This window comes from Pararge aegeria, chromosome 1 (assembly GCF_905163445.1).
Source record: "Pararge aegeria chromosome 1, ilParAegt1.1, whole genome shotgun sequence".
Taxonomy (NCBI): domain Eukaryota; kingdom Metazoa; phylum Arthropoda; class Insecta; order Lepidoptera; family Nymphalidae; genus Pararge; species Pararge aegeria.
In genome coordinates, this window is record NC_053180.1 from 10028325 (window position 1) to 10043291 (window position 14967).

Here is a 14967-nt window from a genome sequence, read left to right on the forward strand (position 1 = left end):
ATTGCTGAAATACTTAATATTTTTCCCAAATAATCCCCGATATCCATATTCTGACTAATTTCAGGATAGGTTATTTTATGTTCAGGTATAGAGATAGATTTTTTAGCAGGTACTAGGTATACCCACGGTTCAGATCAATTATATTTGTAGTTTAATCATTGATTTAATGTAAGCACACTCGTGATAATTATAAAACAAGCTGAAGTCTCACGTTCCATCTTAGAATTCACACTCAAACTGAAGAGTTTATGAACCATTAATTTTAATTACCGTTAATCACGGGAACTATCAAATTCTAAATCTCTCTATAATTGATGCTATCGGGATTCGAACCTGATAGCATCAATTTAGCTTTTAGAAACTTGCCAGGAGACCACATCAGGTGTTCAGGTTTAAATTAAAATTTATTATTTTGTGATACAATTTAATATGATTCCAATTAATACTATAAGTAAGTAACTCTTTAGAATAGGAATTTAACAAGAAATAAATAATACTGCTGGGATTTTAATGTGGTACAGCTAAGTTGAATGACTTTAACAGTCAACGCAAAACAGGACGTTAAAGTATTTTCTTGTAAATAAATCAGTTGATATTTAAATGAGTTTAAATCATTTTCGTTAATACTTTCCAGGAAAGACGAATAAAATCCCGTTTTCCGTTAGCTTTATTTTTTTTGAATTAGATAAATTATTCTTGCTTTCATAATATTATAATGAATTAAATTTAACGCAAACTGAATTATTATAGATTTCTATGAAATACAATTACTACTGTGCACTCACATACAACAGTTAGTTATACCATACTTAAACCAAACAATTACGCAGACGCCACTCCAAAGAAGAATCCACCGACAAACCCAACGGAGAAGCAACTGTTTTTCTTGACGAAACTACCCACCTTGTCTATTATCTCTTGAGTCCTCCCTATGGCGTCCCTAACTTTGTCCCAGTTCACATTTATGTATCCTAAATCGCTAGCAAAATGGAGAAGGATAATACCGCCTCCAAGACCAAATGCAGCAACTTTACCAATTTTTGCAACGCCAACACCTGTTATCCATCCACTGATGGTTCCTAGTATCAAGTCTTTACTATTATTTTTCGATATTTTATTCAGCGTGTCGTCAAAAAATGCCTTTTCTTTAGATCCTATAACTTCTGTTTTTGAATGATGACGTAAATCAAAGTCTGGTATCGGCTTAGCCATTTGATAGCATATTTTATCTGCCTTTGGTTTATAGTAATAAAGAACGTAAGCATATGTAAATATCTATCTAAAGTAAATAGGATTTTTCTTCTGAGGTTTGTTTTAGAGCCCGTCTGGCAGCAGTTGACAATTTTTTGAAACTTCTCTTCTCTTTGGTTGATCCAAAGAGAATACAATTATTACGTTAGACTTATATTTAATTGGTTTTTGCTTTAAGCTGATGAATAGAGAACCTGCCTATTCTCTAGGCTTTGGAGGAGGCAGTGCCTGTTCCTCACCAATAGGTTTCATAAGTTTGTCTAAATAGTTAAACTTAATGCTATAATTTGCTCCACTTCTACGCTTTCAAATTGTACAAAAATTCGGAATGTAAATTGTAATTCCAAATGCTAATTCAAAGAAAATGGTGCCATGTTCAACAAACAAAATAAAGAAATAAAAATAGACTACAATTTCACACCCAGTAAAAGAACTTATCAGAAGCGAGGTATAAAAGGTCGTGCAAGTTTTACGGACCCACTCAAGATTGCTCTGTATTCACTGGAAGATATGCATTCTTTTGGTGCTACTGGAATAAATGTGCACCGCGACGAATAGATGCTACGCTAGATGAACGATTGAATATAAGCATCTAAATCCAGACCTGAGAAAAGTTTAGGGGAGGGGAAAAATTAGTAAGGTTCCGCATAATTTAGATTATAATCTGCGAGCGTTAGGTTTTTCTGTCAATAAATTCTCAGTACCTTCTTCCCAAGCCGCCCGAAAATGCTGCTCTCCACCCATGAACCTCGGAGAGAGCACGTTAAGCCAGATTTTAGGGGGTACTATCTTTGGGGCCTCGTCAGTGCAGTTTCGAACGTTTACAAGCGTAGTTTCCATACCTAATTAATAAATTTACTGTGGTGTGGGTCCGTTATATTGGTCTTGAGTAGTCGCCTTCTGTATGGTGTATGCATACGTAGAAAATAAACTGCTCAATGTGTTTTAGAGAAAAAGTGGAGCTAGCTATTTATCACACTATGATGAGTGGAGGCCGGTGCTCAGTAGGACATTTATAGGCTCGTTGAAGTTCATTGGAATCAGGCCTCTTCACGTTTACAAAAGAAAGATTCATTGTACTGTTCCAGTGCGGGTTGAGGAACAATTGGCCATATATATTATAGGAATGCTTTGAGGATTATGTAGTCCATACTCCATCCAGTCCAGAGCTAATCTACTGCGACAAAAATACTTAATTTTTAGCCATGTTAGGCTGCCATAATTCTTTAACATCTCCGTAATTTTAGGTAATTTTTTGCATTTTTGTAAGATAGACTTTTTGTATAGGTAGATTAGTTCTCAGTGAGACTTAGTAAAACTGCGTGGTTCCCATAGGATATGTACATCTGACGAACATTTATATTTCAATAGTCAAGCGCGACGAACCGCGATGACTGCACCTAGCGTAAGAGCAATTATTTGTTCCATATATTTAACTAAAAAAATTCAATTAAGTTGATTTCTTCGAAGTACCTAGACTAACTCGAGGCTAGGTCAGAACACACAAAAAACCGATAAAACCTTTTTTCAAAATTTTCTTCTCTGTACTTTAATTTTGTTGTGTTGTGTTTTGTTGTTTGAAGGTCATACTAATATGAACAATTTTAATTTTGGTTCCAGTTTATAGGTTATACTTAAATATTTAATTTATTAAGAAGCTTTGAAGTTTTTCTTACAGCTATCTTTTTCTCGTGTGTGTGTATTATTATTAAGTGATTAGTTAAAATTATTAACTACGCACGGTTGCAAAACTGTTTGCACATGCCTTTGAATCGCGTGTCATGTTTCTATTTTTGATTCTTTTTTAAATCTTAAGAGTCCTTATCTTTCCTTGTATTTACCTTAAGGTTTGCATTAACAAGCATACCCGAGAGTTGATCTGGTTGATCATTAAAAAAAACGCTATATTTTTGCATCCGGTTATCTGCCACTGTCCATCAGATTTTTAAAAATATCTTCAACACTTACGGCATATGATTGCAGTATATATTCCTACGAGAAAATAAACTTTTCGATTGCTCATGTGCATTACTCACTTCACAGTATTGCATAACCGTATAGTTAAGCCGAAAGTTATTACTTTAGCTTAAAATTTGTCTGCTTGTTCGTAAGATACTACTGTAACGTACTCAATACGCACTGACACTGCACACAGAAGGCTGCGTTTAGATGCGAAAACTGCCGAACGACAGCCAGTAGGTTACCGCGTTCACTCATACTAAACATATGAGTTATATTGTCAGCACAGCAACATTTACAAATAGGAATCACCTAATCCTGCAAAACGCGTACGCTTTTAATCGCTGCTAGCAGATTGTGAAGAATATATGTGATGCATAGATTAGGATAATGTTCCCATACTTCAGTGGAACTAATTGGAATTTTTGTCCCCATCGAGTCACACACTGCTGGACTGAAAGCAGTGGCCATTGGCCAGCAGTGGACTGTCATAAGCTAGTGAGGTTAATAGATAATAGAATTCACATTTTTCATTAGCTCTTGTGTGAACGCGGCAGTCAAGCGGCTGCCGAACGAATATTTCGCGTCGTCTAACTGCAGCCTGAGAAACGGAAACTACATGCGCTACCTCAAAGCGTGGAGAAGGGAAGTGGGCAGGGTAAACAAAAAATAAATAAAAACAACTACCACCCTCGAGCGTCGTGCATTCGCAGGGCGGTCGCAGGACGCTCGCGAGCTCGTCATGCATAAACATTAATTTCACTGAATGTATTTCAATAAAATTATATTTTTTTTTTTCACTTGTTAGGTATTGTCCATATGATGTCTAACTATAATGTATATGTACACGGCGCGGGCGTTATCGCCTAAATGCTTTGCGTCGATTAGAAATTAAACCGTGAAAAATATTGAACACCTATTAAAAGCTAAAATTAATAATAACTATCTAAGTTAAACGTACAAAGAGGTTTTTTTTGTTATAAAATTTCGAACATCTCCGAATTGCGGTCGCCCGGGCCCGGAATACTGCGGGGATTTTAAGTCTTATCACAAAATGCAGTAGTTATTTAATATCGCAAAGCTGATACGAAGCTCGAATGAGCTACAAATTTAAAGCCTACTTAAAAAAAACGGTCGTTCCCAGGCGGCCGATGTTAAAATCGATGACCTGCCAAGCGAAAACTCTTTCTCAGTGTATAAAATATATATTTCTACTTTATACTAAAGGTATGCACATAGCCGATTTCAATAACTTCGGACACGACGCAAACGTCTTGTTTGACTTCCGAATTAAAATAATAAATTAAAACAACACAGCAAGAAACGAAAATAATCTTTACTCATTATTTTGTCCTCGCGTACATATTTAGTAATAATACATTATAAAATCCACCCATTGTGAAATCGGCCAGGTGCATCTAAACTTGACCATTTTCGCTTGTTAGGACATAACGGTCGATAGTACGCATACTACATTTCTACGTATAGAAAACGGCACGTACATACCCACACAATATTATTTACACTTTTAAGTAAACGATTGTCGTTAAAATTATTAGAGATTAATTTAAATATATGTGGGCACGACCGAAATACGATCAGTTTGAAATATTTGAGATCTACCAACATAAAAGCAAAGTTCAGTGTAAGACCAATTGCATGAGTGTTGCAAGTTAATTATAACGAGAAATAGTTTTCCACCAAAATGTGTTTTTTTTTTTCAATGCTTAAAAGATGGTCTCTACCGTTGCCGCATCCTATTGGTATCCTAATACAATCACACAAAGAACAAAACAAAAAACTTTTATCTTAAGTTTTTTTCCGTAAAAACATTGTTCCGATTAAAAATGAAGAATACTTTCAGCATTAAGTACCAGCACCTACCAACAAACAGTATTATTATATAGATATTATAAATGTTAATACATAAATATGAATTGCTTTTTAACATAGAAAATAATGAAAACATTTCGATACCTGTACCAGGCAGAAAAGATAAGGATTCTGTTGTTGATTTTTCATAAACTTTGATTTGTACTTGATAGATCGCATGTATCAAAAACTAACCGAGTACTTAACTACACGCCACGCCGCAACTCTGCACCTGGCAGATTCGATTCTCGTCTTATTTCTATGACATTGGTTTTCAAATTCGTATTACACACTGTAGGAACTCAGTTTCTCTATTGCACTCGATTTGATATCGCTGTCTTAGCCTGTACGCGTTTGCGAGACAGGGATGCCGTATCGATGGGGGTTTAAAGTTGTAAGTAACAGAGCACACAAACGATATTTGTATTCCGAATCAAAGTCTTAGAAGTACTGAACTAGTTTCAATTGTTTAGTTACAAGAATGACGCCATACGCGCACCATGTCGACTTAACACCGAATCAACTAAAAATGATAGTAAAATCGGGTGTTGAGCCGATTTGGTGTACGAATACCATATCAGTCCGGGCGCCCTTTATGACGGCTTTGGAGACTCAATATAAAAATTATATAGCTAATAATAATTTGTATTTTTGCTCCGAATCAATATACACCGCACTTTCAAATTACACCAACTGTTTTTACAATAATAATAATTATTAATAATTTAATTCGATCGAGAAATGCAAATATATATACATATATATATTACATTAACAACTCGCATGCTGGTTGCATGAATGCTGATGAAGATTGGTGGCATATGCCTGTTTTAACAATATAATTATTAGAATTAATAATTGAAATATTATAATTAGCAATATTTGTTATAGGAAAAATTAATAAGTAATAGACAAGTTGTGTAAAAAATAGGGGTTTATATAATTAAAGTTGAATTTTCAAATAGTATAAAATAGTATGAAAAATGGAGAATTTGCTAATCGAAGAAAACATATTGTTTTTAATGAAAATTATGCTTACAATAAAAAACATTCACACCGAAAAATAAAAGACCGTCCCTGAGTCCAAGCTTTTTATAATTTAAGGTGACATTAATATTTATTTACTAAATAAATACTCCAGTAAAATATTATACCTACAGGTAAACAGTCTCATATCTATATCGCATGTTAGGCAAGGTTTATAACTCTGTTGTTAGTGATAAATATAAATATATCGAGTCTTGACCACAAAGTTCGGCTGTACATCCTTAGTATTTAATCAATAAGATTTCGTCTAAATTACGATTTTACGTAATTCGATTTACGTTAAAATAGACTAGAATGGGATTGTAACAGAAACTGTGGACCAATCGCATTAAGTAAATACTGACACGTAAATAGGACTTGCTTTTTATTACCGTCAGTTATCGGTTAGAAGAGCTAGCATATCTTTTGTAAACGTGATTAAATATCGTAGAAACACATTTGCGAAACACACTTTAATGTTCACAATTAAATTACCCGTCGTATTGCCATAATTTATGAACGAAGGGTACTGGTGTGTTTATCCCATACCATCAGCAACACGCATATCTGGTAGCTTGAGTTAGCTGTGATACTGTCCTGTCATGGCATGTGTGAGTGTCTAGGCAAAGGAAGAAGGAAAATTAAGGAACAGTCCTAAGAGACTATAGTCATATAGCTTTAGCGTGTTGATTCGCCATTAATGTGTCAAAATTTCCTGAATACATTAACCACAGGCTAAAGTGTTTGAAAGAGTTAAATTGTTTATGACGTTGTATAAAAACAATCTGTAACAATTAGATGCGCTAGCGTAAGTCATCATTGAAGTATCCATTTCATACTTGAATAGTACACGTTTTTTTCGTTGTTAGAAAAGTTGGTCTCTACTCATTGGTCTGGACGCACAAAATGCTACGATTTGCAACATAGGTAGCGTGGTTTTAATTTGGTTTTGTTTACGTGTCTCTACACAAATAATTGCCGCAAACTCTTCTACCAGGGAAAAATAAGGCAGCGAGAATCATAATGTGTCGACAAACAACATAGGTAGCGTGTTTTTTAATTTTGTTTTGTCTCTACACAAATAATTGCCGCAAACTCTTCTACCAGGGGAAAATAAGGCAGCGAGAAGCACCAGGTGTCGACAAACAACACTTAGTGTAATGGGTGGGTGGTCAAAACGTTAACTTGGTGTTGCTAATGTGTTTTTACAAATGTAATCGCCGCGAACTCTTCCACCGGAGGGAATGAGGCAGCGAGATGCAATAGGTGTCGACGAACAACAGTCAGTGTAAGTTGCGAGTGCGGCGCGCGCGCATCAGACGGGCGCGGGCTGCGGCGTGCGCGGCGCGGGTGCGCGGTGCGCGGGGTCGGGCGCGGCGTGCGGCGGCGCGGGCGCGGCGTGTGCGGGCGCGTGCGCGGGCGGCGCGGGCTCACCGCGCTCCTCCTCCTCCTCGTAGGCGTAGGGCCGGTAGGGGCGGTACAGCAGCGGCGGCACGCTGCGCGGCATGGTGTACGGCATCGCGAGCGGCGCGAGCGGCGCGTGCAGCGCGGCGGCCGCGAGCGCGTCACGTGCGCGGGACTCCTTCTCGCGTGCGGCGCGCTCCCGCTGCTCCTTCTCCCGCTGCTCCCGCTCTCTGAAAATGCGAAAATCCATGTACAGTTACCGATAAACCCCTTGAATATTATACTAACATTAAACACCCGCCGCCCGCTATGCAATGCAATGGGGAAATGGACTGTGATGCACTCTCTGTCACACTAACGATGCAATGCCCGAAAGTGCGACAGAGAGTATAACAGGCGGCCCGTATACCTATTTTGAGCCTTTACCACCAAATCAGCGTAAACGACAAATCAAAATTTTTCCAATAGAACGTTGAAGACATATTTAAATAAAGCTTCATTAATAAAATTTTAGATTTTTATGATTTATAGCAGCATCGCTGGCAGCGAGTGTTTAACATCAGTATAGGTGGCGTAGTGGGAGAAAGTTCGCGCATTGTGCAAAAATAAATTCGCTAATTGTAGAACACTCATATTTCTGTGATTACTCCATTATTAATAGAACGCCAAAAAATCTACAGAACATTATACCATAATTCATTCTTGAGTTACGATTCGTCTAATTGAGGCGATGCCGCATTTAGTAAGTAACACAACGCTTTAATATGGCATTTCATTTAAAATATATGGAATACGACACAGCGTCGATGCTGAGACGAATGTAAGGATAAATTCAGTCTAGCAGATTTTTTTTTGTATTTTTAATGCACAGTGGTGAAAATTCCAGGCTTTATAATTCGTCTGATTGACTGAGCTCTTCCAAAACATTGTATCGTCTGAAATTTTGTTCTTCTTAACCCTGTCTGAGTTGTATTATTACGTACCTTAACTCTCTTTCTCGTTCCCTTTCTCTCTCCCTTTGCAGCGCGATTTCTTTTTCTCTGTCGTCGTGCACGGCGTGGTGCGGCGGGTGCGCTGGGTGCGACGGGTGCGGTGGATGCGGTGGGTGCGGCGGGTGCTGATGCGGGTGGCCGTGCGGCGCGTGTGCCACGAGCGGCAGCGGCGGTGCCAGCGGTGGATACAGCGTGTAGGGTGGCAACCAACTGACGCCCATGCCGACGCCGACGCCGCCGCGGAACATGCGCTCGAGGTACATCTGCTCCTCCGCAGCCAGTCTGTGATATATGCTTTGGGTTATTACAATAGAAATCTTAAAAACGGGACACTAGAAATATTGTGTACGAGACACATTGTCGCCGCGAGACTCAGAGCACTCCAATTTTAATAAAACAATTGTAATAGTTAGCTTACGTTGTGAAAAACAGAAATGTTTTGGTATTTTGGTCGTATTTCAATTTGCAACTCCAAGGCGTTGTCATAGGATACAAATTATCCACGCAAACTTAGTTCATTGTTAAATTACCTGTATTGTAAAGCCGCACTGGAGTAGATGGAAGGATGCGCATAGTGCGAATAAGCCGCCGGCTCCAATAACGGAAACGACGCTGCCGCTGGGTGCGCTAACCTGGATGGACAAATGATATACACAACGTATAATAGAATAACGAAACAATATTGAAGGATGCATAAGGATGTATATTTCATAAGGACACACAAAGCAAACGAAATAAAAACATTCTAAGTGTTTACTTATGACAACCCTATTAAAGACAGAGGGCCGACACGCGCATAGCACCTACGCTACGCGACAAGTACCTAATAGAGTGACAGGAGTCACAAAATTTTTGATGTTAGGACTGTACCTAATGCTGTATTTCATAAAAAAACTATTAGGTTTTCGGATTCACATATAAATCTCAGAGACTACATAATGTTCCTCTGAAGTATTATTTCGGTTTTCGTTTTCACGTTGTATTATTATTATAGACTCTTTTTCCATAAGTAACATTATCAATTATTGATACATCATAATGCACGTTTTATCTATCCCTACTAATATTATAAATGTGAATGTAAGTTTGTTTGTTACGCTTTCAAGCGAAAACTACTGAAACGATCTTCATGAAACTTTTTATACATATTCTTGAAGGTATTAGAAATAATATAGGATACTTTTTATCCCGACATTAAGCTCGGTTCCTTTGGGAGAGGGGATGAAAGTGTTTAACGATTTTATGCCATAACTCCGACAAATTATAACCGATTTAAATAATAATTTTTGAACTTTAGAGGTTATAATATGTGTTTAATTTTGCCCAAACTGTGGTTGGAGATAGAGGACAGAACTCCTCAGCGGACAGCAGCAAACCCCTCATTTAAGGCTTAGCAATACTGAATACTTTAAATTTTTTTAGAACTACAACTAAATTTAATGCCACATCGAAAGACAAAATCAAACGCAGACGAAGTCGCGGGCAACAGCTAGTATTATATGTATATATAAAAGAAAAAGTGTGTGGGTATGTTCCGTATAGGCTCCGAAACGGCAAGACCGATTTCAATGAAACTTTCAGGGAATCTCTGGATTGACCTGGCGAGTAATCCTGTAAAGTTTGGTGACGATCGGAGCACTCCTATTTTTGAACTGTCAAACTGTCAAATAGTTGCTTTACTATGATGATATTCTATTGTTGGGTGTACATGGGTGTAGATAATGATCTTCACCCGCTCGAGAAGAGAATAGAAGAGAATGAATACGGAGAGAAATAAATGATTTAATATATTATGAGACTTAAATTAAAAATTTAATGATGTAAGTTTGTTTAAATAAAATAAAGCAAAATCTGGGTACGCTAAGTATTCAATAAAAATATACAAATCTGTTTTATGACAAATATTATAAAAATAACTAGCTATTGGCTGCGATTTTGTCATATTATCAAAATTAAGCTTAATTTGCTATACTCCGCGAAAAGCAGGAGAATCTGTGTGGTGTAATTTATAATTTCTTCAATCCTTATACCCCACACCAAACAGATCTTCGGCAATATACCCTCTACGCACGTTTCGCTCCGAAACCGGAGCATCATCAGGAGATGTTGACTTTACAATGAATAATTGTTAAGTTAAGTTAAGTTAAGTTGTTAAGTTGTTGTCTTAACAATTATTCATTGTAAAGTCAACATCTCCTGATGATGCTCCGGTTTCGGAGCGAAACGTGCGTAGAGGGTATATTGCCGAAGATCTGTTTGGTGTGGGGTATAAGGATTGAAGAAATTATAAATTACACCACACAGATTCTCCTGCTTTTCGCGGAGTATAGCAAATTAAGCTTAATTTTGATAATATATCATGGATTTCCGCAAAGTAACGCCTGCTTCTATCCAATGCGATTTTGTCGTTTCGTGATTTTTAAAGCACGCATAAACCGTATGTTTTCCCGGGAATAAAAAGTATCCTAAGTGCAATGCAGCATTATTACTTTGACCTGGCAACTTAATTTAACTAGACTTGTATACAACAGAATCGGCACAATTGTATTGTGCTTGTTACTCTTTTTTCTGTAACTTTATGGTGGTTATAATGAAATTATGTCGCTTGGCGTGAAGAAGTTCGCTGAGCTGACCGCCAACCTCCGGGACATGAGAGGCTCGAAAAGTAGTACAAGAAAAGTTTATTTACACTTATGTTGAATACTCACCGATCGTCAGGTCGGTAGGGCTGGAAGCCGCTAGTCGGTAGATGGTGGGGCGAGGCGCGCTTAGGCGGCGCAGGCGGCGGCTTGTCCTTGTTGCCTTCTCGCTCCGCGCTGGGTGTCGCCGTGCCTGCACACTCGCGAGGTCAGCAGCAATGGGGGGCGCACATCGTCAGCACTAAATTTGCCTAACGCTAGTTCCAATCAGCCGCAGACCACAGGTTGTTCACAGCCGGGGCAAAACTTGGCTCTTATCCTACCTTCCTTAATGTTCGATGATCATAACAAACTTTCAAAACAAATATTCTTTTAAGATGCCCACGGAGCACAGGGGGCCTTTCCAAGGATGTAAAATGCGTTGGAACATCATATGAACAATTAATTACGTATTACGACACGTAAAACCACTGGGCGATTTACCGGGTAGTTAATCCGATTTCTATTTAACGTAAAGGGCTGGCTCGAGTCACATGAAGTCATGAATTGAAATAAATTAAACAATGTTCTAGGAAGTGACACCAGCAACTTATTGCTTAAAGGGGTACCTAATATTTTATTGTTATTGATGTTTTGTTTCAGAATTATAATCCTGTGGGCTAACTACCAGAGCACATAGCAGCCGTATATTTTTTTAATTAGCGGTTACATAATATATCTTAGCGTCCTCAAAATAACATTATTATTCTGAAAACCACAATATGAAGCGTTATTTCTAGTTTAAGGTCAATAACACTGTCGTTGTAAAATTACGCTTCCAAAATTCGGTCTTTAAACACACCTCTATACACCTCACGGATCTTTCTGGTGTTTGCGGATTATAGCAAATTATTTTTTCATTTTTTCGCGATTATAACAACTATACCACGTCTAGAACAAGACTCTGTTCATTGGACACCAACAACGGATTCGATAATAACAAGTGACTGCCGATTGATTGGAATATTAACAACGATTAGGCAACTTTTGTGCTGACACACCCAATATTTCGATGTATTTTTGATAATCGCATATTAAACATATTAAGTTCTTAAATAATATTATAAGCGTATTATTTACTATGTTATATTAAATATAAATTCTATTACCTTATAAAAGTAGAACATTAAATAACAAACATGATAACAACCAATGGGTGCTTATTCATTTCTAAGGTTCTGTACTTAATTAAACGCTCCTGAAAGAAAAGTTAGTAAGAGTTACGTCTAAAGTGTTTCGTCTAAATATATCTAAAGATTAGTTTTATAGAATATATAACTTATATGTTCCTATCTCTTTCGACTAAACGTATTAGAAAGAGGTGTCGTACCTCTTTCTAGTGCGTTTTAGTCCAACAAGAAAGATTAGAACCATACAAAACGATCATATTTACTACTTTTAGATTGATGCCATGCCGTTAGGCCAGATGAGGTAGTAGTTGTAACAGATTTCGCGAATTATTACGACGCACATTTTTTTTTTAAATTCAAATGTTTAATGTTAATTGACGATTTATGTGTTGAATGTTTGTAATCATCATGTGATTATAATATAATTGGATCGTAGTAACACAGAATTACATAATATAATAATACGTAGGTATTATGGACTTTTAAACCCAACAAGTGCTTGCTATTTGTAAACATAAAACAAAATAAGAACGCTCGAGCAACTTTCGTAATAAAAAAGTATATTCAAAAGAAGACAAAGACATGTTACGAAAGTATTTTCATTACTCCTAAAGAACTAGTTGAGCGAGTAAAATGAGGTAAGTTTTATAACGGAGATGATCGAATTCTAGGAAATCTGTGTTCAAATACTTTTTGTATTCTATCTAGATATTTGGGATACTTTTCTTCGATGACAAGCTATCTTCTCTGTTGATAAGCAACAACGTAGTTATATAGAAATGTAGTGTCCACATGGGTACCCAATGGTGATAAAACCCATATACAAGATTGATTTCTATACAGCACTGGCAGACATGGCTTTATGATTATTGAAATAATTTAAGATTCTAAACAACTTCTTTATGAAGTGAAGGTGTATCTTCTAAAGTAAGATTTTTATAGGGTAGTATTTCTGCAATCGTGTTTTACTCTATCTATAATCAAACTTATACCGCATTTCAATGTCTAGTCTGCAACAAAGTTACAAAAAAATTATAGTTGCTCTAGCGTTAGGAGTGAGGACAAAAGCGCGTGCGACTTACCGTCTTTGACGTCGGGACCGGCGTTTTTGGCGAGCGTTCGTAACGCGGCCGCGAAAGGACCGCCCTTATTGGGCGCCAGATCCGTTCGCTTGGCAATTTTACTTGCGCTCACACCTGTAAAGAATGACAAGATTTCAACATTGAGAAGGTATTCAACACACAAAGAATTAAAACGCATTTGTACACCCGAAAACGTCAATGTTTGTAAGTCTGATGAAATTATTTCCGCAATATTAGTCAACATTTTAGAGCTTAAGCATAATGCCCGTTTTCACTAAAGGCGAACAAGGCACTGCCTAAGTAAGTAACGCCTAATCAAAGAAGAATCCTAGGAATACATTTGCCTTCCACCACAATTGATTTTCACTAGGCAACTCATATAACCGAACTTGTTATGGCAACCGGTTTATGGCATTTGCCGCAAATTGTAGTATTTGTATTATCATATTTTTCATTTTTCGTATGGATTATAAAAAAAAAAACCGAATGTCATAGTGTTATGTCCTATGGAATCTTGTTATGGGGTAAAGCAGCTGATATCGAAACTATATTTATATTGCAGAAAAGAGCTGTACGGTCAATAGGTATATAAACTTAAATCACGCGAATCCCTCCGTGAGAAGTTTAAAGAAATAGGCATACTTACTGTAGCTTCACAATATATTTATAACAATATAGTATTTGTAAAACAACATATTAGTCTTTATAAACAAAAAGTGGACATAAACAGTCGACTTACAAGAAATGGTCATAAATTAGTGTCATCTGCATATCGTCTGCGTAAGGTACAGGGATCATTTGTGGGATTGAGTATACGCTTTTATAATATGATTCCTAAGGTGATTTTGGACCTGCCAATGCACAAGTTTAAAGAATTTGTTAAAACACATTTATTACAGCGAGGTTACTATACAATTGATGAATTTTTTAATGACAAGGTTGCTTGGAAGCATCCGGCTCCACTTTCAGCTCTCACAAGATAGAAAAATGAATGTTAAAATGCAAAATGTAAATTGTTGATGTTAGAAAAGAGCAACTGCTGAGTTTCTTGCCGGCTTCTTCTCGGTAGAATCTGCCTTCCGAACCGGTGGTAGAATCACTACAAACAGACAGACTTGACGTTACAAAAGTGCTTATATTAGGCCTACTTGAAATAAATGAATTTTGAATTTTGAATTTTGAATTTTTCAAGTTTGAGTTTACGAGCCTTCTAAACTTTAGACAGCGCCTGATGTACTAAGACATTTAATAAGAGTTCGTGAAACGTAGTATCGCTAGGAATTACCTAGATCACTTGGCATCCGATTAAAGCGATTCCTAGGTCAAATAAAAAGGGCATAAGTATTATTTAGTACCACGCTCACGCCTATTTACGCCTATTGCGATAATAATTGTATACGAAAATCGCAAAGTGTAGTTTGCAATATAGAATAATATAAATTAAATGTTTATATTAACATTTATTTATTTTTTTGGAAACATTCAGAAAAACAAAGAAGCACTTAGGACAGAAAAGGCGGCCTAATCGCTTTATAGCAAGTTAGCCCTAACGATCATCAGCTCGTTACGACCT

General features: G+C 37.1%; 1 protein-coding gene across 5 annotated transcripts in view; it reads right to left on the bottom strand.

Moving 5' to 3' along the window:
* The window catches only part of LOC120626816, a 137494-nt gene that overhangs the window by 7281 nt on the left and 115246 nt on the right, over positions 1-14967 (bottom strand). For all 5 annotated transcript variants that reach the window (XM_039894607.1, XM_039894582.1, XM_039894599.1 and 2 more), the window contains 5 exons: positions 13395-13508; positions 11213-11336; positions 9035-9136; positions 8496-8786; positions 7543-7742 (listed from right to left, as the gene is read on the bottom strand). In XM_039894607.1, coding sequence (XP_039750541.1) covers positions 7543-7742; positions 8496-8786; positions 9035-9136; positions 11213-11336; positions 13395-13508 — 831 coding nt within the window. The remainder of the gene's footprint in view (positions 1-7542; positions 7743-8495; positions 8787-9034; positions 9137-11212; positions 11337-13394; positions 13509-14967) is intronic.